General features: G+C 40.9%; 2 protein-coding genes across 3 annotated transcripts in view; both read right to left on the bottom strand.

Moving 5' to 3' along the window:
• Window positions 1-229: 229 nt before the first annotated feature.
• CALHM6 (calcium homeostasis modulator family member 6) lies at window positions 230-2,262 on the bottom strand. Its single transcript, XM_003781837.1, has 2 exons — window positions 1,729-2,262; window positions 230-631 (listed from the first exon to the last, which is right to left on the bottom strand). Exons 1-2 carry the CDS (start codon window positions 2,260-2,262, stop codon window positions 230-232), a joined length of 936 nt encoding a protein of 311 aa, XP_003781885.1.
• Window positions 2,263-24,041: 21,779 nt separating this feature from the next.
• The window catches only part of DSE (dermatan sulfate epimerase), a 63,930-nt gene continuing 60,444 nt past the window's right edge, over window positions 24,042-27,527 (bottom strand). The window contains exon 6 of one of the 2 annotated variants that reach the window (XM_003781609.3): window positions 24,042-26,744. In XM_003781609.3, coding sequence (XP_003781657.1) covers window positions 24,983-26,744 — 1,762 coding nt within the window. In that variant the 3' untranslated portion in view covers window positions 24,042-24,982. The remainder of the gene's footprint in view (window positions 26,745-27,527) is intronic. The other variant, XM_023513300.1, reaches the window with a different exon arrangement.

Below are 27,527 nucleotides of genomic sequence, written 5' to 3'. Positions count from 1 at the left end.
GTTTTGTTTGGTTTTTGTTGTTGGTTTATTTGTTTGTTTGTTTTAAAGAATTGATATAATAAAGAAGTCAAGCTCTGTAGTTTAATTTCAGATCAAAAATTCTACAATTTGGAAGAAAAAAAGCAGTCATAAACAGTATCAGTGTTTTTTTTTTTTTTCAAGTGAAGGATTAACTAAAAAAAATTTTTATTTTCTATTCATTCATAAGGTCATAATTCAGGCCTGCTGTTCATACTGATGAATCTACAAATCCAAGGCCAGGACTCACTGCATCTTCACCAAGAGATGAGATGCTGACATTCCCTTTTTCTGTGTTAACATATTTGTGCAGTGTGCTGTAGTACAGTTTATTTGGGTTGCAAGTATATATTGATGAGATTTGATGCCATTCTTCACTGCTTGGGATTTTGTACCCTTTTGATTGCTTGCACTCAAAGAAACATTTAACATTCTCTTTTGCCAGTCCAGTTGCATGCTCCGTGGTTTGACTTTTAAAGATCTTCTGCTCCTCTTCCAAATAGATTTTCCAGAATTTCCGCTGCTGAAAACTAACCGGAGATAGGCATCGGGAAATACAGGTGGCAATCATAAATATGGTGATGACAAATGCTATCAAGCTCCAGCCTGCCACCTTAAGAAAACAGCAACAAAAAAGACATTTAAAAATCCTCAGAAAAAGTTTGAACTAGTCACTGTTATGATGATGAACAAGTAACAGTCTTAATCCCTTAAAAGTAAAGAGTGGTCGTCACCTAGTCACCTCCCTAATCCCCCAGTGCAGTTGCTTAATTGGAAAGTCAATCATAGCCCAAGTCCTGTCAAGGGCTTAGAGAAGAGCCTATATCACTCCCTTAAAACCCAGAATGTGGAAATTCTGCAAATCTAATGAAAGGAACATCCCTTTTAAAGAACCTCCTAGCTTTACATGAGATCTGACAATTAAGTGCCCAAACTCATCCTAGAAAAGTGCTACATGCATTGATGAATATCACGGTGGCCACCTTCCAAATATTCCCCTTGAGAAGCTATGGGCCAATGCCAGTGTCTAGTGCACCCTTCAAAGCAATTTTGGAACTCTTTTTCTGGAATGGCCATCAGAGCTGTCTTTCAGCGCACAGAAAACGCGCGACAATAATGAAGGCCACTCAGCAAGACACCGCCACACATTGGTGGGAACACAGCTGTGAGACATTGATAGTCCAAGGCTATGAACCCTTTCTGGGTTTTTCATACAGTGCTGCCAACTAAACACAGGGTGGCATGTTAGTGAAACTTAACTGTCACACTGGGTAAGCCCAGAAACAATGTGGGGTGGAGGCTTTACAGCTAGGCTGAGCAATTTTACTGTCCGTACCTATTCAATTATCACAATTTGTCTGTATCTTCCTGGGTGGACAAGGAACTTTCCCCAGACTTAATGTATTGTATAGAGGAGATTCGATACTAAGACCCCCTGACAGGGCTCCTGCCAGACATCAGAGAATAACGCAGGAGGTAAAGGGCCTAGGGCGCATCTGGCACCGAGAAGGTGTGCCTGCTCTCAGGCCCCACGATTCATTTACAGGGCCACACACTTACAGGAATGCTTTTTCTCCTTTTCATTCGTTTTACTGGAATATTGTCCTGTTGGCCCGTTAGAAACAAGAAGCCATTCTAGATTTTCTTGGGGCGTCGCTGATCTCCCCCTCCCCACCGCCACCCCGCAGAGGCCCCGGCGTCCGCGCTGACCTGAGACTGAGCCTTGAGCGTTTTCAGCAGGTCCTGCACGTCGGACTCGGTGGCCTTATCGCAGGGCACCAGCGGCAGCTGGGTTGTGCAGTTCTGGTGGCGGCCGGAGCACAGGGACCCCGCCAGGGCCGCGATCCCGCTGGCCCCGCACTCGTAGAAGGCTCCCCCGAGCAGCGCCACCGCCACCCACGTGAGGGGCGCGAGCAGGACGGCCGCTGTGACTTCGCAACACACACAGACGGTGTTGGTGTTGCGCTTCGAGGCTCCTGTGGAGCTGGCTTTTGACTGGCAGCAGCCGGTCAGCGTGCGCCAGGGGCGCGCGTTCAGTAGCAAGCCCAGGAACAGGAGCGCCAGCGCTGGCACCAGCAGGAAGGCCAGGCTGTACCACAGGTTCCAGGCGGCGGTGCAGGGGCACTGGAACACGGTGGTGGAGAAGATGCGCTCCCCGCCCACGGTCAGCAGGGTCGCCAGGCCCAAGCCTAGCGCCTTGCGGTGCTTGAAGTGCAAGTCCAGCACCCCCTGAAACTTGTCCATGGGCCTTCTCTCGGGGGTGCGGTGCAGAGACCAGATGCTTCTGCCTCTCCCCCGACCTACTTGTCAAATGGCTGGGTGGGCTGAGGTCTGGGGTTTTCCTCAAGGGAAGAAGCAGCTCTTTAAAAGGCAAGAAGGCTTTCTAAGCCTACTTTAGGTTTCACTTTCCCCTCCTATCTGAAAAAATACAGGCAAATAAACACTCCCGGTGCCCTTGACCTCACTGCTACCCAACCCTTTCTAAAAGATAGAAGCTCCTTTCTCCCCCAGTTCAGAAACTCCGCCAGGAGATAGATCCTGTTCTGTTGTTACCATAGTTTCCGCCAATGCGACAAAGTCAGGGGACTTTCCTTACCCTTCCTGACCCAATGCAGTCAGTCACTTGGGCAAACTGGGAAAAACTGTTTTCCTTTATTGTAGCCACCCTACTTGCTAAAGAGGTGAGGGTTCACCTCTGAGCTGTTCAGTGGACCTGGTTCAGTTCACCCAGCGGAACTAGCAAGTTCAGCTGAGTCAAACAAAAGGAGAGCAAGAAATGGGGTAATGGCAAAATGAGGCAGCTGGGACTCCAATATAGATTAGAAGCAAAGGCAAGGCGCGGTGGCTCACACCTGTAGTCCTAGCACTTAGGAGGCGAAGGTGGGTGGATTGCCCCGAGCTCTCAGGTTCTAGACCAGCCTCAGCAAGAGCGAGACCCTTGTCTCTAAAAATAGCCGGGCGTTGTGGCCGGCACCTGTAGTTCCAGCTGCTGAGGAGGCTGAGGCAAGAGAATCACTTAAACCCAACAGTTGGAGGTTGCTATGAGCTGTGACATAATGGCACTCTACCAAGGGTGACACAGTGAGACTATCTCAAGAAAAAAAAAAAAAAGCAAAGTTTTATTTGAATGAAGAAACAGAATAAAAGAAAGTAGTGATGACTATAGATTCTTCCAAAGAGTGGAAAAGGGTCCCCCTGGTGAGTGAGAGGAGTCCCCACACAAAAGCAATACACAAATATTCGTACTTTCATCCTGATTCCTCCTACATTCATCTATAAGGATTCCCACTGGTTCCCCTTAAGGCCTTCAGGCAGGTTGTTCTGGTTTCATAGGTTGTACATTACCTCAGTAGTCACATAAATCCAATTTTCTTTACTCTGTTATCAATAATCATTAACTTATTTTACTAGTGATGGTATGGTATCTGTTAGTCTCGTTTTGTTTGTGACCACCATGGTGTGCATTGTTCTGTGACAGGGATCTTTATCTTTTTTTATGGGGGCATCATTCACAGGCTAGAGGACGTGGGTCATAGATTAGAAGTTACCCTTTGCAGGAACAGTGCATACTTGGTTAACTAGGTCACACCCACCCCAAATTTCTTCTTTTCCTTCAGCCTCCCCCCACCTTTCTTTTTTGAGGCAGAGTCTTGCTTACTCTGTCACCCAGGGTAGAGTGCCATGGCATCATTGTAAGCCTCAAACTCTTGGGCTCAAGTGATCCTCCTGCCTCAGCCTCCTGAGTCACTGGAACTAAATGCACCCACCACAGCACCTGGCTGTTTTTTAGAGACTGGGTCTCGCTGTGGCTCAGGATGGGCTCAAAGTCCTGAGCTCAAGCACTCAGCCTCCCAGAGTATTAGGGTACCTGGCCTTTCAGGGCCCTTTCTAACCTTCTTGTCCAAAGGGCCATAATTCTCCTTCACCTCCCTGTATCCACTTTAACTTCCTTCCATCCCTAAACACAAATGATTAAAAAAAAAATCTTGATCAATTATAGGAAACATTCAAAGAGAAATTTCTGGTTTCTCTTTTAGTAAGTTGAATCACAGTAAAGCCCAGTTTAAGTTCCAGTAATTCCCTGATGCCCTGTACCCTTCCTGTCTCCCCGCAGATGGAACCACCAGCCTAGTTCACACTGACTGTTTTCTCCTCTGCCTGATCTCACATAAGACGTTAGCCTGGATATATTGTATTGCTTTACTCATCAACACAGTTTTTCTTTTAAGTACATCCCAATTCTCTGTACCTGGTAGAGTTTCACATTGTTACTTTGTCACCACCAAGTTGATCAGCGCAGAAAGTGATTGTTCAAAGAGTACTGATTGAGAACAACTTCAAACTGCAGTTGTATCTAGCTAATGTCGCCTCCACATTCAGTTTTCTCAAAGCAGCATTGTTGTGACACAGACTGATGCTGAGCCTTGCCGTGTGGCTCCAGGGTAAAGAGAGGTGTGCTTGCAAACACACGGACTCTAAAGTCAGGTACACCATGTCTGTGTGTCAGTGTGCATGTAACAAGTGTGGCCTGCTAAGATGCACCATCCTCATTTGTAAAAGGATATCTTGATGGTTGTGATGAATTAATTGGGAAGCATATGTAAAATGCCTATGTAAATAAAGTGTCTATTAAATGAATACTCAGTGTGGGAGTTTATACCTCTTATGTTGCAACCTTGGGAACAGACAATAAACCTGTGTTGTACATTACTTAAGAATTCAAGTGAATACTAAATTTTAGACCAACAATTGTACTCAGTGACTCAATAACCCTCTACTACCTCAAGAGATTTGGTGTTCCCCTTAACTGCTTGCTTGCCATAAGGATAGTTTTCCTTCTGAATATGAAGTCTAAGTGGGCAGTTCATAATGACTGGGTTGCTGTTGACCCCCCACCCACTTTGCTTGCCTAATTTTATCTGGGAAAAATAAAACAAGTGAATTATTACAGAAGGGGCAAGAAACATACAAGTGTTCTTTTCTTAGTCCAACTTGCCTTCTTAACTACTCCCCCACCACGACTATCACCAGTGTGTAGCATAGTGCCACAAAAACACCAATCCACAGTAGTCTGATAACCCCAAGTTAGAGGCTTACCCCACATCAAGATTTTTTCATATTGCAGGACAGTGCTCCTCTCTGAGATTTGACCGGGGCCCTCCAGGTTCCTGTCAACTTGGAATGAAGCTATGTGTTTGAGACAAATCATTTGTGCTGTGACTATAATCTTTGCAATCCTCCAGCCCCCCCAAAGAAAAAATATCTTCCTTCCCTGTGCTTTGAGTAACTCTCCTTTTACTACTGGCCTCTTCTTCACCCCCAAGTCTCTCCTCTAAGAGATTGCCTGTCTTCTCTACACTTCTGTTACTCCATCATGGATAAACCTCAATGCATGTATCCACAACACTTCTGCAGAGAGCTTTATCCAAATATTCTTAACTGAAATCTAACTAAAATGTACCCCTCCATCCTCTTGATGAGGTTTATTTCTTCCCCCACCTTTCCCAAACCAAGAGGAAGAGCTGGCATTCTTCTGATTACCCATGACAATGTTCAACCAGGGCTTGACCACCATGCTGTGATAATTTATCCTCCACCGAGCCCTGAGCCATTTCCCACTACTTCTTCCTCCCCCTCACTCCTACCTGCCGTTTTCTTCCCTTCATTTATTGACTTCAATAAAGGCAGCAACCTTCTTTTATATCCTGTTATTTAGTAAAAGATTTGTTTCAAATATTTTTAGTTACAGAAACTTACATCTGTCAGCCCTTGCCCCTGATGGGGTTAATTCATTTGTTAACAAGTTTATTAATTGGTGCATTCAGTCATTCATTGGTTCATTCAGTCATTCATCTAAGTATTTGATAAGAAACCAGAATGTGCCAGGGACCTATAAAAGGTGGACAATGCTGGATACAATAAAGAACAAGTACCCTGATCATCAGAGAAATGCAAATCAAAACCACCCCAAGATATCACCTAACCCCAGTGAGAATGGCCCACATCACAAAGTCTCAGAGTTGCAGATGCTGACGTGGATGTGGAGAGAAGGGAACACTTTTACACTGCTGGTGGGACTGCAAGCTAATAAAACCTTTTTGGAAGGAAGTATGGAGAATCCTCAAAGAACCCAAATTAGACCTCTCATGTGACCCTGCAATCCCGTTACTAGTCATCTACCCAGAAGAAAAAAAATCTTTTTATCATAAGGACATTTGCACTACACTGTTTTTCACAGCTCAGTTTACAATCACCAAAATGTGGAAAAAACCTAAATGCCCACCAACCCACAGTGGATTAATAAGCTGTAGTATATGTATACCATGGAATACTATTCAGCCATAAATAGATGGAAACTCTGCATCCTTTGTATTAACCTGGATTGAGTTGGAACACATTCTTCTTAATAAAGCATCACAATGATGGAGAAGCAAGAATCCAATGTACTCAACTCTAATATGAAGATGAGCTAATACAAGAGGTGGGGTAGGGGAATGAGCCAGTTGAGAGAGGAGAGGAAGGAGGGAATGGAGATAGAGGGTTATGGTGTACGGCACACCTCTTGGGGGGTGGGACCTTACCTAACAAATGCAATCAGTGTAAAATAATTCTTTGTACCCTCAATGAATGCCAAACAATAAAATAATAATAATAATAAGAAGAAGAAGACAGACAGACAGATACCCTGCTCTCTTTCGGCTTATAGGGCAGAGGATATAGAAAATGGGCAGCTGTAGGGGGAAGGAGGACTCTAAAGATTATGCAGAGAATGAGAATGAAATGGTAAGTGAGAGAGTGTCTTGAGAAACTCTCTATGAGGTGATGACGTTTAATCTGAAGGACAGAATCTGGGGTTTAATGGTGTGGAGAGGTTTCAAGAATATTCTCTGAGAGCAAGCTAAATATTTAAAATACCTTCACACTTTTGAAAATCTGTGATTCTAACACCACTGTGCTTCAGCTGTTAAGAAATGAACAGGGGAAGGGTCTCATGTCAAGCACTGTGGAAAGCCAGCAGTTACGGGTTTTGTTTGGTTTTTGTTAACTGCAGTACTTTGTTTCTCAGCTGTCATTACCAGTGTCAGAAAACAGGTTTCAGAGGCCACAAAAACATTTCTTAGAAAGAAAACTCTTGAAAGGAAATACATATTCATATTGCAAATCTGAAAGTTCCTTGCAACTGTCTTCAGATAAGCTAGTTCTCAAACACGATTCTCTGTGGCTCTCATGAGAACACAGACTAACGGTATGAGCCTGCTTAGAATATGACTGCTAGAATCTAACAAGCATCAATCCTGTCCTCAAGACCCACCAAAAAGAGTATGATCAAATTAAGATTCAAATATCGTATGTATTTACCATATGTAAGAAAGAAAGTCAGATACCAAAATTCACAAGTTAATTTAGAAAGTCTGATGCTGCCAATCATAAGGAGAATCTCTTTCTATGTGTTAAAATTTGTGGATATCGTGTTTGTTAGGCAATATATTTGAAAATCTGGAACATGTTGTTATCTTAAGATTCTTGAATGTTTCTAAAAGTTCTTCCGATGGAAGTAGGAAGCAGAAGGAGAGAAAGATCAGACTTTTCCTCTGCACAGGAGTATCCTTTATAAATGGAAATCCCATGACATTTCAAATAACCTTTCAGTACATTATTAAGTCCCTCTCTTTGCACGAAATTCCTAAACCTGTCACAAAAGTTTAAGTATTCACTGACTCATACACACATTTTTTTTTTTTTTTTTGCCTTGCCGCAGATGATTCTTTTAACTCAGGGAACCTAGATGTAGCCTGTCGTTGTTGTTGCCACCATCATCCATATCACCTGCTACTCTAAGGCTATTAAAGGGCCCGTGTCAGTGAGCAATTTGGTAATAATAAATTGCTTTTCCATTGTCTTAGTCTGATCTGACTGCTATTACACGTATCTAGACAAGGTAATTAATAAACGGAAATTTATTTCTGAGTTTTATCTCTTCTCAAGAGATAAGAAGTTTACTAAATTTTGGGAGAGATTTACAATCAAGGAAATGACAAGCCCAAGTTGATCTATGGCAGTGGTTCTTTACCTTCCTATGCCATGGCCCTTTAATAGAGTTCCCGTGGGCTCGGTGCCTGTGGCTCAAATGGCTAAGGCGCCAGTCACGTACACCTGAGCTGGCAGGTTCAAATCCAGCCCGGGCCCGCCAAACAACAATGACAGCTGCAACCAAAGAATAGCAGGGGGTTGTGGCGGGTGCCTGTAGTCCTAGCTACTTGGGAGGTGGAGGCAGGAGACTCGCTTGAGCCCAGGAACTGCGAGGTTGCTGTGAACTGTGATGCCATACCACTCTACCCAGGGCAACAGCTTGAGGCTGTCTCAAAAAAAAAAAAAAAAAATACCGTTCCTGTGGGTTGCGACCTACAGGTTGAGAACCGCTGTTCTATGGGTTTATTTATTTTAATGGGTTTCGTCTTTTAAAGTATTTTCAATTTCAGTCTTAGTGTTTGGAGACTAAAGCTCCGGTTAGGATTTCCAATTTTGCAAGACCTCAATTTTCTGAAATATTCCTTTTCACATTTGCTTTCAGATCAACCCATTCTTTTTTCATCCTATAAGCCCTTCTCAAAACATAGCCGGTAGCTGCCAACACGCACTAGAAACATTGTTTTCCAGTCTTTTCCCCTAAAGTCACATTTTCTTAGCAACATAATCCTCCAAGTTAATACAGAAGTTGGGCTGACCAACCGCGACATAACAGGAATCGTCATCTCTCTGGACTCCATCATCAGTTTCTGTACTGTCCACAACTGGACTGCCACGCCCATGCCACATATTTTAGGGATTTTTATTATGGCAGCACCGTGTTTCAGATACAAATATCTGGCTAGAACTAACCACAAAGCTTCCCCCAACTGCAGGGGACAGGAAACGTATGGAGATATGCCTTAAAGGCAGAAAACTAGGCCAGGGTGAACACAGGAAGTTTCCACCACATCTTCCATGACCGGTCTTTCTAATTAATAATTCCTCACCCACAAACTTCATCTTTTTTAGCTGCATTCCTTTTCCTGATGACATGTGTCCACTCTATCATCTTTTACTTGCTGCTTGTCGTTTTGCTGCTCATTTCCCCAACTAGATTATAAATTCCGAGAGGGGATCATGCCTGACTTAATCCGCTTTTGGCTATACAGGTCTTGACATGGTGCCTCGGACATTATAGGTGTCCTGCACAACATATTTGTAGGAATACTGTGTAAACTCGTCAATGAATGACTGAGACTTAGATTTTTCTCTTCTCTTATTGCACAGCCAGCACCAGGCCTGTTTTATTCAGCTTTGAACATGAGCCCTTCTGCAGAGGTCATGACTGACTGAGCCTGCTACACAGCTAAGAGTAGCATGAGGCATCTTGAATTGCCAACCTTGTGACAAACAGTAGGTAGCTTATCCAGAGAGGAACAGGTAACACCAGGAAGAAGACGGGGTCATGAGGCAGGCTCCAGGTGCAGCCTGGACACCTACTCCCATCCACTTTCATCAGAGTCATCAAGCCACAGTGGGGGTGGTGGAGGCACAGGTGGGGCCCAGCAGGGACTGCTGCTCTCCTTCCTGCTCAGCTCAGCTGCTTCTGTTTTGTTTCCTGGGCACAGTTGTCTTCCCTCCTACCTCCCCCATTCTCCACCATCCTTCCATACACACAAGTAACTAAACTGCTTAAAGGAGGGATTTTTCTTTTTACTTGACCTGAGAAAGCAACCAAAGGCCAATACCTATTTTTCTATATTTCAGTTTTAGATTCAATAAAAGAGTTTTACTTCCTTTTTTGGAGGAAATGAACCAATCCTGAACAGGTTTTGTTTACAGCTAGATTAAGAGTTTCGCTATGTGTGATTCTACTGAGGCACTGTACCCGACTTCCTTTGGAAGCTGCACACCCCTGCAGTACTTACCATATTAAACTAATTTCAGTTGGCTACTAATAACACTCTTTGGGGTCTCCTAACTCCATTCATCCAATCTCTTTCCCACGTTCTCCTCCCTCTTCCCAAGAAGCAATATTGCTACTAACTAAAGTTCAGTCCTTTCCACCTACACATCCAGAGTCACTTCCTCTTGGTTCCATGATTGACAAGTGACCCTAGCCAAGCTAATTAATCTCTGTGCTTCAGTTCTCCTGTCTTTAAATTGAAAATAATATTACCTACTTCATTGTGTTGTTGTGAAGATTACCTGGGTTGACATATAATCTTCTTATCATAATGCCTGGCACTGTAAATGCTTGAAAGTGTCAGCAATTATCATTATTCTCCTTTCCTGTGGCTTGGACAACCAAATGTATGTGAACATTTCCAGATCTTCATCTCTAGCCCTGCTCTTTGCTAAATTCTACGTGGGCATTTCTAACTCCCTAGCAGACACCTTCATGTGTATGTTCAGCAATCACCTCAGAACTCATTTTGTGTGAACACCTTTTCTTTACTCCAGGATTGTGATGCTTTTCACAATCATCAGGCAGGTTCCCGGCAGGTCCATTTCATTTCTTGTGTAGCTTGATTCTTCCTCAGAACCAGAACTCAGTTTGGACCTCTCCTCTCCACACTCCCTGAATGTGGTCCAGGACCTTACGACGTCACCCCACTGTATGCCACACAGTTCTATCACAATTAACTTCCTGAAAAATGAACATGTCATTCATCGGTAGCAGGACTGCAAAATGGTGCAGCCACTTTGGAAGGAAGTCTGGAAGTTCTTACAAAACTAAAATGCTCTTACCATATGTTCCAGCAGTTGTGCTCCTTGGTATCTCCCAAAGGAATTGAAAACTTCTGTCCGCACAAAAACTTGCTCATGGATGTATATAGCAGCTTTATTCATAATTGCCAAAATGTGCAACCACCAAGATGTCTTTCATTAAGTTAGAGGATAAATGATAAATAAGCTGTGGTATGTCTTGGCAAGGGAATATTATTCAATGTTCAAAAGAAATGATCTATCAGGCCACAGAAAGACATGAAGGGAATTTAAATGCTTATTACTGAATGAAAGAAGACAATCTGAAAAGGGTACAGGCCATATAATTGCAACTATCTGATGTCTGGAAAAAGCAAAACTCTGGAGACAGTAAAATGATTGGTGGTTGCCAGAAGTTAAAGGGGAGGAGCGGAATAAATAGAGCACAGAGGATTTTTAGGGCAGTGCAACAAATCTGGATTATACTCTATGGTGGATACATGTCATTGTGTATTTGTCCAAACCTATAAAGTGTACACCAAGAGCGACCACTAAGGCAAGCTGTGTAGTTTGGGTGATTGTGATGTGTCAACGCAGATTCATCCCATGTAGCAAAGGTACCACTCTGGTCCAGGGGAATGTTGATAAATGGGGAGGCTGTGCATGTATGAGGCCAGAAGGTACATGGGAAATCTCTGTACCTTCCTCTGAATTTTGCTATGTACCTAAAACTACTCTTAAAAAATATTTAAAAAAAAAATCTAGAGACTGTTATGCACATGTGAACAGGATACAGAATACCAAAGCTCATAGCAGTACTGTTCATAACTGCTGTTAAAAAAAAAAAAAGAATTGGCAACACACTCATAAAATAACTAGTAAAAATCAACATCAGAACTGGTAAAAATAATCAAAGAACAAATATACAACAGCAAATAAGATAAACTGAAATATCCAAATAAGGCATATTTATACAGCAATGTAAAATAAACACTGCTACAGCAACAATCAACAAGGATGAATCTTTAGAATGTAATACTGAGCAACAAATACCTAACACAACAAGTACACTTATTATGACTCCACTTAAGAAAAGTTGAGAAATAGTCCAGACTAAACTATTTTCTGAGAATATATATGTAAGTGATAAAACTACAAAGAAAAACAAATGATTAAGAATCAGGACAGGTTATAACCTTTTTTTTTTTTTTTTGATACAGAGTCTCACTCAGTTGCCCTGGGGTAAAGTGCCATGGTGTCATAGCTCACAGCAACCTCAAACTCTTGGGTTCAAGTGATTCTCTTGCCTCCTGAGTAGCTGGGACTACAGGTGCCCGCCACAACACCCAGCTGTTTTTTTAGAGATGGGGTCTTACTCTTGCTCAGGCTGGTATTGAACTTCTGAACTCAGGTAGTCCACCCACCTTGGCCCCCAAAGTGCTAGGATTAGAGGTGTGAGCCAACACACTCTGCCAGGTTATCAGCTTTGAGGCTTGAATGAGATTATGACTGGGAAGGCAGAGAGGGGTATTCCAATATTGTATTTCTATACCAGAGTGAGGGTGACAGTGATGCTTGCTTTATAATTATGCTTTATACACTATATCTGTTGTAGTAATAGTATTTTTTCCTAGCTGTGGGTTTTAGTTCCCTATTCATAAGGCAAAAAATAGAAAGCGATCCAATTACATTATTTGCCAGATGAGAAATCTCAATACTCCCAGTTGCCCAGAGGACAAGCTCTGTGCTTCTACTTTAGCACAGAAGCACTTCCCAGTCTTGCTCCAGACATCTCTGCCCGCACTTTATGCCATGTGCCCTGGTTTCTAGCACCCCTGTGAACCCCTTACACTTCCTGTGCGTGTATCTCAGGGTCTTCCTCAATACCATGCCTTCTCGCTTCCCTGTCTTGCTGCCTTGACTGACATGTTCTCCACTTGGCAAACCACTTTCCTCCTTTGACACTCAGTCCAATGTCACCTCCTTTTCACTGAAGTTATCTCCAAAACTCCCAAAGTCAGCATTTCTGTTTCTTTGCTCTCACACCACTTATAAGTAAATAACAGTGCAATCGTTCTTAACATGCCTATCGCATGCAACATTCCTTTCCAGAGTTCTGTCTCTCCTACTACACGGAGAGTTCCCGGGATCCGGCACCTCTTATTCATCATTGCCTCCCTCAGTACAGTCTGCGGTTTTCCACCCACAGCTCTTCTTACATATGAAGTGGCTGTCACTGCATTACACATTAGCCTTATTTATTTACACAGCTACCTCAACCTATGTTATATGATTTTTGTAAGAATTAAAATGAGACAGTATGATGGGCCCAGCACAGTATTTAGAACATTTTAATTTATTATATTTTATAAAAAGCTTTTCTCGAAGTGGTGACTCAGAAATATGCTAGAGGGCGCTAATCCCCTGCTTTTTAATAGGCTACTGCACTCCGGGGGGCCTGAACATTTGACCTGCTCATCTAACCAGAAACCAAAGAAAGAATCAGATGTTTAGTAAGTAAAATATCGACCACATTTATTTAATGAAATAACGTAACACCATTCAAGTGTTTAAGTCTATAATTTATTTGAAATTATTTGGAGGAAGAACAATCCAACAGCCAGAGTGATGATGGCTGATGCATTTATCGCTTGTTTTAGTCCCTGCTTGTCCACATTCCCCAAGCCAGGTCTCTCCAACAAGCAGTGGAAAAATCAAAGCAGGCAATGTTGATTTTGGCGATGCCCTAGCCTGCTCTAAAGTGAAGAAATGCCGAACAAGGTGTTTCCTCAATTGTACAATGGAAAGGTTCAACTAGATCATCATCAGGGTCCTTTTCAATTCTAACATTCTGTAATACACAACTCTAGCTCATTAAAGAAACATGCATGACCTGTTTTTAAAAATGTGAAAAAAACACTTGACCAAAAAGTGACAAAATTTGATCAAGAGTAAAAAAAAAAAAAAATTAGGTCTTCCCAAACAGAATAAAACAAAGCCTTGATTCCAATTTTTCCTTCCATATTATGCTGGTTTAATAAAGCAATATGAGTAGCAAATGAGTGGCTGCCTGAAAGGTATATTGATTGTGAAATATATTCCTACCTCTCCTGTCTCTCCACCATCTGTTAATAACTAGCCTAGTCAAACAGTGTGTTCTATAGAAGACAACAAAGTAAGTTTATTGTATGTAAAGCATTAGTCAGCTGATTGAAAGCATCGTAGTTTTACAATGACGTCATTCACTTTAGCCACCTGAAAAACCACAAACTTTTATGACTAGATGCAAACCCCAGGGAACAATACTAAATTAATGGATGGAGAAGAAGAGATTAGTAAATAATTTGATTTCACGTTTGTAAAACTCAAAGTGACTCATACTTTGGGTGCAAGATGAAACTAGGAACTAAAAGCAGAAATATATTCTGTTTTATTTTGATTTGGGAGTTAGAATCTCACTTTGTTGCCCTGGGTAGAGTACCATGGTGTCATCACAGCTCACAGCAACCTCAAACTCCTGGGCTTAAGCGATTCTCCTCCCTCCGCCTCCAGAATAGCTCTCTGTAGGCCATGCTGTAAGATCCTGAACTATGTATGACAAATAGTTCTAGTAATTTCTAAATTGTGAGGATGTCCTTCAGTCTATCTTTAATAAAGACAATCTACTTTGAAAACAAGTTTTCTGCATGTCCTTGTGAGTTTCACAAGATTAAAAGTAACCAATCATAATGAAAATTTATTTTAATATAACTATGCTTATAACTCAATATTTTAAATGATTGTAATGTATCATTTTGAATACTCCACAATTAAAATGTAAGGAATAGAAGAATAATGTTTTATCATGAACTTTATGCAATAGTCCATCATAATTGTTGGCAGGCCAGGCACAGTGGCTCACATCTGTAATCCTAGCATTCTGGGAGGCCAAGCTGGGTGGATTGCTTAAACTCACAAGTTCTAAACCAGTCCAAGCAAAAAGCAAGACCAGACCCTGTCTCTACTAAAAATAGAAAAACTGAGGCAAGAGTATCACTTGAACCCAAGGGTTGGAGGTTGCACTGAGCTATGATGCCATGGCACTCTACCCAGGGCAACAAGTTTGAGACTGTCTCAAAAAAAAAAAAAAAAATTGCTGGCTGTGTGTCTTTGATCACATTTCTTAACCTTTCTGAACATATCTTCCTGATTTGTAAGGTGGGGCTACAGCTATTATCTCCCTTACAGTGTGCAGATGTGTATAAGGTTCTTTGAACTCCGCTAGGCCTCAGTAAGATGGCGACTATTTATCACTGCCATCTAGTATGTTTTAGCATAAAAACATGGTCTGGGTAATTTTTAATGAATTTTAGCACATTTTGTAAAATAAGCCTAGCATGCTGGCTCTTGACATACCATTTAAAAAACAAAACTTATTTTAAGTAATTATCAAATATCCTTTCATCCCCTACTCCTTCCTTGGGCATCCAAATTATTTTTATTTACTAAAAAACCCTCTCCTCAGTAGTAAGTTCACAAAGGTTCTCTCATCATCCTATAAGATTCTTAAAACATTCACTAGGCAACACAGAAACTCTATTTAGAAGCAGAGAAAGCATGCAGTAACTTATATGAGATGCTTCCCTTGCCAGAGTTTTTTTCAGGAAATCTGGTATACTTGGAGGTGCCAAGCTGTGACTCTCCACATGTGCAGGTGTGGCTGACAAGCCAGCTGAATAACCAACCCCCAAGCACACCGCCTGCCCACATTCCCCAACACCCTCGCCACATTGTCCTGTGTTCTCTAGGAAGTCTGCTATGCTGACATGGCCATGCTTTCTCGATTGTACAATCTCAGGAACTCGAAAGGTATTTTCAGGGGCTATGGCTGAAGCTTACCAACAGTCCATTGATTGCTGGTGGTTTACAGCATCCCCCACAAATGCTGTGTTGTTTTAATTTGTGCTTCGGCATCTGGGTTCTCTATCCCATTGTGGACCACCCTAAGTATAGCGGCTATATAGCAACTGCTTGTATACGTGTTTAACATCCGTCTTTCACATGTTCCCTATCCTGGAGAGTGAGCTTTAGGGATTCCACATCGTTCAGAGATGACAATGCTGAAACAGGCCCAGGATCTATTGGGAGCCACTCTCAGATCCCAGCTACATAGGGGGCTTGTAATGTTAATGATAAGGGCTAGAGATCCTTGTAAGAACTAGTTAGTTCCTTCAGGCTACTATGACAAAAATTCCACAGATGAGGTGGCTTACAAACAACAGAAATCTATATCTCACTGTTCTGGAGGCAGGGAGGTCCAGGATCAAAGCACCAGCAGATCTGGTGTCTGCGAGGACCTACTTTCTGGTTCATAGGTGGCCATCTTTGCTGCTGTAACCTCACTTATTGGAAGGGACAAAGGGCCTCTCTGGGGTCTCTTTCATAAGGGAGCTCATCTCATTCACTCTACCTCCATGATCTAATCACTTTCCAAAGGCCCCACCTCCTAGTACCATCACATTGATTATTTGGTTTCAACATATGAATTTTGAAAGGTCAGAAAAACATTCAGTCTATAGCAAGCTCATTGTTAAGGTCTTCTGGGACCATAGACTTCTGTGTTCCAGATTTCATTCATTCATTCAGTCAATTCATCAATTATTTCTCAAAGGCCAAATATGTGCCAGAACCATGTTTATACAATGAGCAAGAAACAATCCCTGCCTTGAATGAGTATGGGCTAGTGAAGTAGACAGACGGAGTAACTATTTCTGTGAATTTCTTGTATCTCCTAACTATGAGTCACCTAAGGACTGTATTCAATAAAACCAATCAGTTTTTCTTTGTTTGTTTGGGGTTTTTTTTGAGACATTCTCACTTTGTCACCCTTGTTACAGTGCCATGGCATCATAACTCATAGCAACCTCAAACTCTTGGACTCAAGACATTCTCTTGCTTCAGCCTCCTGAGTAGCTGAGACTACAGGCGCCTGCCACAATACCCAGCTATTTTTAGAGACGGGGTCTTGCTCTTTCTCAGGCTGGTCTCAAACTCATGAGCTCAGGCAATCTACCTGCCTTGGCCTCCCAGAGTGCTGGGATTACAAGAGTGAGCCACTACACCCAGCCTCAATCAGTTTTTAATTGTTATGTTAACCAGTTGGATGAAAGTATTTCAAATTGTATATAGAAACAGTACACTGTACCCCCTGTTAGTATTAATGTACACAGCTATGATTTAAGTAAAAAAAAAAAAACTAAAAAAAAATTAAAATCAAGACAAAAAATAGTTATTGCAGTTGATATTTTAATCTTTTAAAACAATCAAATTTTCTGATATTCAGATCTTTTGTATCAAAAATACGGAACTTTAAATATATAGAGTTCCTCAGAACTCTAATAAATGGCATGGGTCAATTCTTTTGTCACTAAAACAAATTCCCTAGAGAGTGGTGGGAATGAGTTTAGAAGTCAAGATTGTCTGAACGAGGAGGCAACCAACGGGAATCTCTTCTATTGAGTCCTGGACAAAAAGTGGCAAATGACAAAGACTGGAAAGTAAAAAATAGAGAAAACAGGACAGGATGTTTCTTTCACACAAAAAGGTACTTCTGTTATCCTATTATTACCATTTCTCTGGAAGAAAAAGAAAGTGCCTAAACCATTGAAAACTTTTTTGTTCTGAAAATGATTCCCAAACAAATACTAAAAACACTTCACATTGTTTAATTTGGAATTTGCTGGTCTGACTGGAATGTTTTTAGAAGCTCTTGTATTAAGAAATTCTACCTTAAACCAAAGCCTCAAGGGCCTATCCTAAATCATTAATGTTTCCACTGAGACTTACCACTGAAATCATATGAGCATTCCATAACAAAGACTTCTCAATAATGAATTTCTAAAGATCTGCAGAAAGAACACTTTCACTTTTCCTGATTTAGAAAGTACGCTTGGTTAATGAAAACACTTATGCAGTTGGTGTTATTTCTTTTTTAAATTAAATTGGTTGAGGGAGTAACCCCTGCCTTGCCCTGGCCTGGTCTACTTTGCTCAAGCCATTTTAATCTCCTTGAAGACTCTGAGTAACTGAAAATAGATATAGTAGGGAGATTTGGACAATTTCCTGGGTTTATTAAGGGATAGCTGGGGTGACTGGGGAAGAACCATGACAGACAACCATGTTCTTCTTATAATAAAAGGACTCAGAGACACACATATCATCAGAGAACCTTGATTCACCATCTTCCTGACTAATACTTCGACAAAATATATATTCCTTAGGTCATACATTTGCCTATGAGCTGGGCTTTAAATATTCCCTCTCCTCACAAAAGCGAGACCTTGTCTCTCCTAAAAATAGAAAAACTAGTCTGGTGTAGTAGTGTACTCCTATGAGTCCAAGAGTTTGAAAATTGCTATGAGCTATGATGCCACGGCACTCTACCTAGGACACAGAGTGAGACTCTGTCTCAGAAAAAGAAGAAAAGAAGGCACCAACAACTAAATCTTTAGCCAGAACCTGCCCCTGGATCCTAGGCTTGCTTAGCATCCACTTGGATGCTTATAAAGTATCTTAAACTTAAAACGACTGAAACCAGCTCCTGGACACTACCTTCCACAGTTCATTGCAACTCCATTCTTCTAGCTGACTTCCTAGAGTTCTTCAGCCAAGTCTTTGCTGCAGTCTTTTAGGGTAGGTTTGACCTGATCCTGTTCCCATCATTCTCTGCTCACCCTCTGCTCCAGCCACACGGGCTTCCTAGTCCTGAAACCCACCAAACACGTACTGATCTGATGGCCTGTGGTGTTTTCTTTTCTTTTTTTTTTTTTTTTTTTGCAGTTTTTGGCCAGGGCTGGGTTTGAACCGGCCACCTGGGTATATGGGGCCTGCACCCTATTCCTTGAGCCACAGGCACCGCCCTATCTGAAGGCCTTTGTAACTGCTGTTCTGCCTGGAAAGATCTTCTCCTACGTGTCCCTGCAGCTCACCCCTCCACTTCCTTCAAGTGCTACTCAGGTGTCATCCCATAAAACCAGTTCTCATAGAACAGTCAGCTACCGTCACTGCATACCGATGCCCCCTGCTTTGTTCACACTGTACTTATCACTAATTGACATCTTTTACTGTTGTCAATTGCTCCCAACCCACCCATGCAAGAATGTAAACTATTTGAGGGCCAGCTTTTATTATATTACTGCTGTTTTCTACCGTGTCTGCAGTTCCTAAAACACTACTTGGCACATAGTAGGTATTCTGTAAATGTGTTATTATCATTTTTATAACTTGTCAACTCAACTGAAAGTGATGTGAGGCTTCTACTTAAACATATTATATTCAATACTTAAATTTATTTCTGTTCCTTCCTCTAATCCTAATAAATTGACAGTGAGTGGATTTTTCAAATAACAAAGACAATGGAACTGGAGACATCAATAAAACCCACCCTGATGACCCCATTTAAAATTACAGCCTCCCCCCCGCATAGCACGTCTCACTTTAACTCAAAAATTACGTTAGTTTTTTATCCCTAAAATGCAAGCACCAAGAAGCAGGAATCTTTATTTTATTGTCTGATGTGGTACTAGAATAGCACCTAGCACTTATTGGATGCCCCAAAGTATCTGTGGAATGAGTGAATGGAGATGAAAACAAGACTGTGGAAGCTGAGAGCAGATGGACAGATGGGAGCTAAACAGGAGGCTAAGACAAGACAATGCAGCTGGAGTTGCCAAAAACAAGCCAGTTCACCCTGCAGACCTGGAAGTAGGCTCAGGAATTGGTAGCAGTTGCCTCTGAATGCACATGAGTGGAAAACAGAACCACAGTAGACAAACCGCAGGAAGGTTTGACTCCCTGAAGAGACTGAGAAAAGGGGTTCTGGACTTAAAGACACAGCACAGCTGAGCATGGAAGGACTGTACTTAATCCAGAGGGTAAGTGTCTACCTACTGAATGGTGAGATCTCCAGTCCCCATTTTCCAGTTGACCTTGAGAACACAAGCAGTTAAACCCATCAAGCTACCCCCCTCTCCTAGTTTGCCCCCTGATCTCTGGTTAAAATTGCTCTATCCAAGAGGAAACTCAGTACAGACTTCTCAATAGCAACTCCAGAAACCAAAATATCATGGCCTTCATAATTCTGAGGACAAGTTATTTCCAACCTCAAACTGTTAGTTAAGGGATCAGCCAAATGAAGGAAAAAATAAAGATTTTCTTCAGACATAGAAGAAGGAAAAGCATTTACTCCCCATCCATCCTTTGTTTAGGAGTGCCAGGGACGATGTGCTCTGCCAAAATGAGGGGCTGATGAAGAAAAAAGAAAGCACGGGAATCTGGAAATAGAAGGTTAACAGGAAAGAGCCGCAGAGCATCCTCAGAATGATGGCAAAGGAGATTTGAGGACAACCAGTGAGCAGTAGTTCTGAGTAAAGGAAAAAGAAAGGCTCGCCCTAAAACAAAAATAACTGCAGATTACCTGAGAGATGGGGTTGACCACAGAGTGAGGAAACTCGCACTTCTGTTAGAAAGTCTGGGGATAACGTGAGATTGAGCAACAACTAAGCAAATGAAACAAAGACAGGATTATTGACTCTGGAAAGACAAATGCTGAATATGAAAGGAAGCCAGACAGCACTGCTTATGACCAGCCTGCTAGTCAAAGTCATAACACATAAATATGCAGTACTGACCTAGCCAGAACTGAAGATAGCTCTGTTAGGAAGTTGGGGAGGAATGCAACAGGTATAAAGAAAGGATGGCATGCATTAGTAGGCAGTTTAGACCTTATCATAAACAAGTAAGCATGCGATAGATACAGCAGCTAAAACAATGGAAAATTGGCTACTTTGGGGAAGCAGAAGAGTAAGAAGGGAAAGGGAGAGGGGATTTTTAAAAATATAAGCTATCTAGTACTATTTTACTTTTTCAATCACGTATGCTTATAATTTACACAAAATAAAAATTCTAGATGGCAACCATACACCCAAGAAGAAGAAAAGTCATAATGCAGCCCTACTGATTATTATTCTTCACATAGTGACTCTATGTCTTAACACAGACTTTGGGACTCTGTATTAAAATAGATGACCACAAATTAAATATTTCGTGGAATACATGATTTCCCTCTGGCATTTCTTGAATATTTGTTAGTACTTCATTGACACTGCATAGCATAAATCAGATGTCTAGCTAAAACTTTACTGAAAAAATACATCATTTTTCCCAGCAAATTAAATAAGCTGTAGAAATGAACCTCTTCTCAACATGAATCTAAAGAGAAGAGAAACAAGCCAATGGGCTTTGCCCGCAGACAGGAAATAAGCCCAGGGCGGGAAGCAGGAAAGGCTCTAGTTGAGCCCTTCCACCTGAACCTGACTTTCCCCATCTGTAGATTGAGCCTGACCTTCCCCATCTGTAGACTGAAGGGGCTCAATCAGGTCATTTCAAGTTCCTTTTTTAGTACTAAACTTTGAGTTAGACCTTCACACACCTCCCTAATTTCTTTTTTCTTGAATTAATCAATGACAAAGATGACCATATGTCCCAGTATACTGATTTCTATCTGTTTCTTGTTTCTATCTGTTGTCCTGGAAAAATGATTAATTGATCCTCCTTTAACTCTCAAAAGTGTCCCAGTTTGGAAGATAAATTTCACGGCCCTCCTACTCCATTCCTTAGAAATATAAAAATAATTAAAATAGACAAAAATCTATCTATTGAACACATGAGTTCACCTTTAAGTTTACAAATACAATCTCCTATAGCTTGCTTTCTCTTAACCTTGGAGAAGTTTCAGATTCCTTTGTGAATGGTCCGTGAACTATAGAGAATTTGTTCAAAACCAATGAAGAGTTATATGTAAATTTTTCTCTGTGAAATCATTCAGTATGCAAAATATTTTGTTAAAACATATTTTCTCATAACCTTAGGACATGTAGGGCTTAAAAGCTGTAACTAAAATACCGGTGGTTAAGGCGCCAGCCACATGCACTGAGGCTGGCAGGTTTGAACCCAGCCTGGGGCCAGCTAAACAACAATGACAACTGCTACAAGAAAATAGCTGGGTGTAGTGCCAGGCGCCTGTAGTCCCAGAGACTTGGGAGGCTGAGGCAAGAGAATCGCTTAAGCCCAAGAGTTTGAGGTTGCTGTGAGCTGTGATGCTACAGCACTCTACTGAGGGCGACATAGTGAGATTCTGTTTCAAAAATAAATAAAAATTTAAAAAAAAGAATTAGTTCAATATTCTAGGTGAGACAATGAATTTTAATTGTTAAAATAATTCCAGAACAAGGCCTTCTACCTGAGTCTTACAATTACAACTATGATTTCCAAAGACTGTTCTCTCAGATTATAGGTCTCATCCACTATCTTAGCTGTTTATGAGCTAATCAGTTACTCATTCAAGGGAATGTGTCTCTTCCATTGCACAGACAAGCTCTGGATGCCAATGATTCTCAAATTTCCTTTAAATCTAGGATAGGGTGACCAGATTCTAACATCTGTAAGGCGGGACACCATGGGAGGGGCGGGGCGGGGGGCGCGGGGCAGGGGACGGCACAGGGCAGGGCCTGACAACAAGGCAAACTTTGATAAGCAGTTCTCGATAATCACTTCCCAGCAATTATTTATTACAGTTTAACATTATGAAATTAACAGAAATAATATAAAACTCATATTCTGGCAAAATAGCCATATGGCGGCGAATACCGTATATTCCCTTCTTGTTCTCCAGCCCGTTCCTGCATTCTTTCCAAAAATCGGGATTTTTTTAAAACCCTGCGGAATGCAGGACAAACTGTTGAAAAGCGGGACTGTTCCGCCAAAATCGGGGAGTCTGGTCACTCTAGTCTAGGACCAAAAGTCCTGCTGGTACCCTGAGCAGCAGCTCACATATGATCCAACGAATTTGAAGCATTCTTTTCATAGTGAGTAGCACTGAAACAGATTCCATAATTGATTATTCAGTTTCAAAGGAGATTTAACATTGCTTGGTTTTCTCAAAGTTATAAAGAGTTCCTTAGTTTTACTCAAATATACACTATCCCTGCTAGAAAACATGTCTCGTTATGAAGAGCTATGATTTGTTTCAGCAATTTTTTTTTTAAACTGAACCATTTAAGTCACTGCCTAAAGAAATTTCTAAGTGAAATAAATACCAGGTCCACTAGAAGAAAAAGAAAAAACATGTAATTTTAATACATTTTGTTTTAAAGATATATGATTACCATATTTTTAAAAAATTAGTTTAAAAATGAGCTAAAGTTAAACTGGGTCACGCTGTGGTGCCTAATGTATTGTCTCGCCTTAATCTAATGAAAATAAAAGGAAAGCTAGCTTTGGCACTCACTCGTACTTTTCATCTCTTTTAGAAAGTATGCCTGAGTTTTGGATCTGAGATCAGGTTTGCTTGGTAGCCTCAAAGAGCAATTTTCTCTTTTTAAAAAAATGTCCTTTTGATCATTTCAGACAATTCATCCTTTTGAATGAGAAAGAGTAGAAGAGAGGAATGTTGAATGAGGTTAAGTAAACGGAGAATCTGTCACATAAAGCAAGTTTAAATCCCAGTAACAGCATCCATGCAAGACAAACGGAAGCATTATTCTTTTGAAAACATTATTCTTTGAAACAGTGTGTAATGACATCCTCCCTAGAGACTTTCCATGAGAGAGGAAAAAAAAATAACTGCCTTAGAAGTCATTTTCTAGATGCTAAGGATAATGAGTGAAGCACAGTTAAGTCAAGCTTGTGTTTTATGTAAGAAGGTTCAGAATTAGAACTGAAAAAGGTACTCCTAAGTATCTCTGCTTCTTGTCTTTTCGTTATATACTGGTATTTCCAGGATCCAAAAGAAGCAAATAAAAGGAAAGATTATAATTATTACTTTAGACCTATAAATCAGTGAATGTGTCCTTAATGTAAATTTGAGTTGAACATATTTCTTGTTTTCAAAGGAGAAATATATGACTCAAATACAATGAATATTAGGTGATTTATCCTTGCATTCCTTTCAAGAATATCATATTCTTCTGCTCAAGTATGAAGATTATATTTCCAGAATTCTAGGCTACTGTTACCTCTTGAGGACTTGATTAAAAATAATGATGAAAATTTTATGTTTTAAAAAGTTTGTTGTTACTTAAATATCAGAAGCTGGCTATTTTTTAAAAATGTTTAAAGTATTCAAATGACAAAAATAAGCAGATAAATTTTTTTTGGATTCAAACACTACCATATACATTTAGTAAATCCATGTCCAAATAAAAATCTTTCTTTGACAATTTTGGAAGATGTTAATACATTTTGAAAGCAAGGGGACAAAGAAAGACACTAGAGAAAAATCACAATTATGATCTGTTTATTTAGCAAAATAAACTTGAAGAAATTTTTTCTATTTAAAAAAAAACATTAAGAATCATATCCAAATTTTAGACTCCCCATCTTCTTTTGTATTAAAATCAACATTCAGGATGAAAAATATTTTTAAAAGTTTAGTCACGGGGTCTACAAATAGTTTTCCATAGAAGGAAAATATAATATTACATTATCTATAATTGTCTTAATTATTGAACCAACGAATGTATACAAGCGAACAATTATACGTGTCCAGAGACCAGCCTCATCAAGGAAATATTCATTCAAAATGTTTTCTCTTGGAAATAGATTTTAAGTTTTTAATGATCTTCGGCCATCATTTTTACTCTTGTGATCTGAATAGTCATCCAGATCCTGTAGTAACAGACCCTGTTATTCACATAGCTATAAGGACTACTCCCCAAGGAGGCTGATGCCACCATACCAGGACTTAGCGACATTTATTTCTCAACATGATCATACTATTAAAAGAACAGTTTTCTTCATTCCTCAGAATTATCTTCTTTAGTCTTTTCCATAATATAGTATCTGGAAATTATTAATTGCATTAAATTAATATTAATAAAACCCAATTCTATCTAAATCATTTTGTTTCCTCTAAGAAAAATTACTTTAAAAAATCAGACTTGTTGTTTTTTCCTAAGAGTAGTATTATAGGGATTGCTACATGAGCAAAGCCAAATACTTCCAGAAACACCAACCAACTCTTATTCCTTTGATAAATTCTTTGCGTGTGCCAACTCTGATTTCTCCATATCCCTCCTTTCGTATCTGAAGACAACTTCCTGTAATTTATTGAAATGAATTTTTTTAAAAATCCAATAACTAGGACAGTGAATTTTTTTTTGCATAGACTCATGATCACAAAATGATCATGTAATTTATAGCTTCAGTGCTAACACTGTGATTGGGAACAAGAAGAGTACAACCACAATAAAATACAGCTATCTATTAGAAGGACTGCATAAAGACATCTTTGGCCATGCAGGCTCTGGGCCCTCTGGAAATAAGTCAGCTGCATGGCCAACATGACAAAGAAAATAGCAATGTTCAGAATCAGGAACAGTCTGGTATAGGAAGCAGAGAGTGATGGGGCTCTGCTGTGAGTTGTTGTCATCATCCGGGCCTGTCCAAACCGGCCTTTCATTAGTCCCCCATTTTTATGTTTCTCATATGTTATATCTGCAAAATCTAACAGGTCTTTCATTTCTTCATCTTCATCTATGGGTAGTTCTTTCTGTGCCAAAATCTGAGCTTTCTGTCGAATCTTTTTCTCATTGACTTCAATCTGTGCAAAAATATCAGGGACGGCATCCACAAATTTATAGCGTTTGCCTGCCCTTCGGTTTTTCTTTGATTTGCTCTGCTGCTGCTGCTGTTGCTGCGATATGGCGAAAATCCTGTCGATGGCCTCCTCGGTCTGTCTCTTATCAGAAAATCGCAGCAGGCGCTCAGCAGTCTTCCTGAAGCTAGCTGTGTTCCGGACTCGGGACAGTATCTGTTTCTCCAGCAGCTGGAACACTGGCTTAAAATGCTGCAGATTCTGCTCCACAATGGCAGCGTAGTCCTTCACCTCAGGGACAGTGGTGCTCTTGATGGCTGAATTCCGGTCGAACAGAATTTTCTGGCGATCTGCAATGACCTGTGCAAAAGCAGACTGTCCTGTAGCTTCCCCTGTCCACAGGTACGTTGCGTAGGCATGTTCACTGGTGGCTACGAACACATCCAGCTGCTGAGAATCTCCATGGATACTGAAGCTCTGCACATCAACAGATGGCCCTATGAAGAGGTAAGCTGCCCTGGTGATGGGACTTCGGAGGTGCATGGTGACATTCACATAGTTTGTCCCATTGTAGGGATAGCCCCGAGGGTACGTCACTGAGGCAAAAGTTGCTTTCTCGCTGTAGCCAGTATCATCCATCCAGTACATTTTGTAGAGCCCATCTCGCTGCCTGATGAAAGCTCCGTGGACACCGTCTACCACTGTCTCCTCGAAAGGAACATCCACATTGTGGAAGAAGCTTGCTGCTGTTTCCAGGGGGCTCTCCTCTCCCAGATGTATTTGGTCCACAAGGAGAAGAAGCTGTGGATGTAGGAGAATCAGATTCCGCTGAACATTCTTCAGATTGAGCTGGGGGTTATAAGCTCCCACACCTTCTCCTCGGATGAAAACCACCCCACTTTTCTCCACTGCTGCAACCACTCTGCCCTGACAGCTAGCTGCCAGGTCATGCTTATATTTAGACCACTTTGATGAACAGTCTTCTGTGACCTGACCCTCCCAGGGAGAAAAGCAGCTCTTTGACACAGCTGGGGAAAACATCAAAACGTTGTTGAAGAAAGTGTACTTTGGTCCGTAGAGAGCCTCGGTAATGAAAGGCACACCATTGGGAGCAAAAGTAAAAGAGTTTTGATCAGGATGTTCATGCCCTGCATTAAAATTTCTCCACCCTCTGATCCAATCCTTGTATTTGTTTCTGTGGACAATGTCATATATTGCACGTCCCCCAAGCTTTCCTGACTTAAAGGAAAGGAAAGATCTATTGATTTCTGCAGGCAGTGCGCTTCCATAAGTCACAACACCCCAGTCTTCAAAATAATGGAGTGTAGGGGTGCCAAAATCTGGAGGAGGAACCGATTTCAAGCTGGCATCATACCTGAAATTAATTTTAAAAAATTAAATGGTTTGCTGATGGAAGTGAAAATAACGTATAAGAAGTGTGATGCCATGTGGTAACGTGTCTGAAAGAGACCACACGCAGATGCTGCCGAGGTTACTGGCAGTGCAGAGTGTATCCGGGGTATTTCTGAAAACATCCACGAACAATTAGCATGCATGATGGGAAACCTCTCGCGACTGGGAGAGGAGTATTTGATTGTAATTTGTGACCCCTGGGTTGGAGCCTGAAACGATATCTCCTGGTAATCTCCACCTGATGATTTCAGAGTGGCCACCCAAACTACTGGGGCTCACAGATCTAGGCACTTCATCCAACTTTCTAGTTTAGGGGTTCCTCTTTTAGGAACCATCTAAGGATCTGGACTCTAATAAGCCTGAAGCTGTTACTATTGAATGTTTGGCTTTGAAATTAGTTCGTCACCCATATTTTTTTCCTCTAAAAATAAGCTGAAATAGAGCAGAACTTCACATATTAGAAAAAAATTTTTAATCACTAATACATCCAAGAATATAAAGGAAATTCCAGGAAACTAATATTAGAAGTTTTATACTTGTGGCTACACTGCCTAGTCAGATGCCAAGGCTTTATTTTGTTTTAATCGGCAGATAATGCCATGCTTCTTGGACAATAAATGATTTCTTATTTTTAATTACGATAGATGTTTATTATTAGCTCTTATATACTTTTCCCTAAAGTAAATAAACGTAGTAGAGTTAATCTTGTTGGATTTTGGTTTTGGCTGTTTGATCTGTTGTTCTA

Source organism: Otolemur garnettii, unplaced genomic scaffold (assembly GCF_000181295.1).
Source record: "Otolemur garnettii isolate 467f Iridium unplaced genomic scaffold, OtoGar3 scaffold00002, whole genome shotgun sequence".
NCBI lineage: Eukaryota > Metazoa > Chordata > Mammalia > Primates > Galagidae > Otolemur > Otolemur garnettii.
This window is presented reverse-complemented; position numbering and strand designations above follow the sequence as displayed.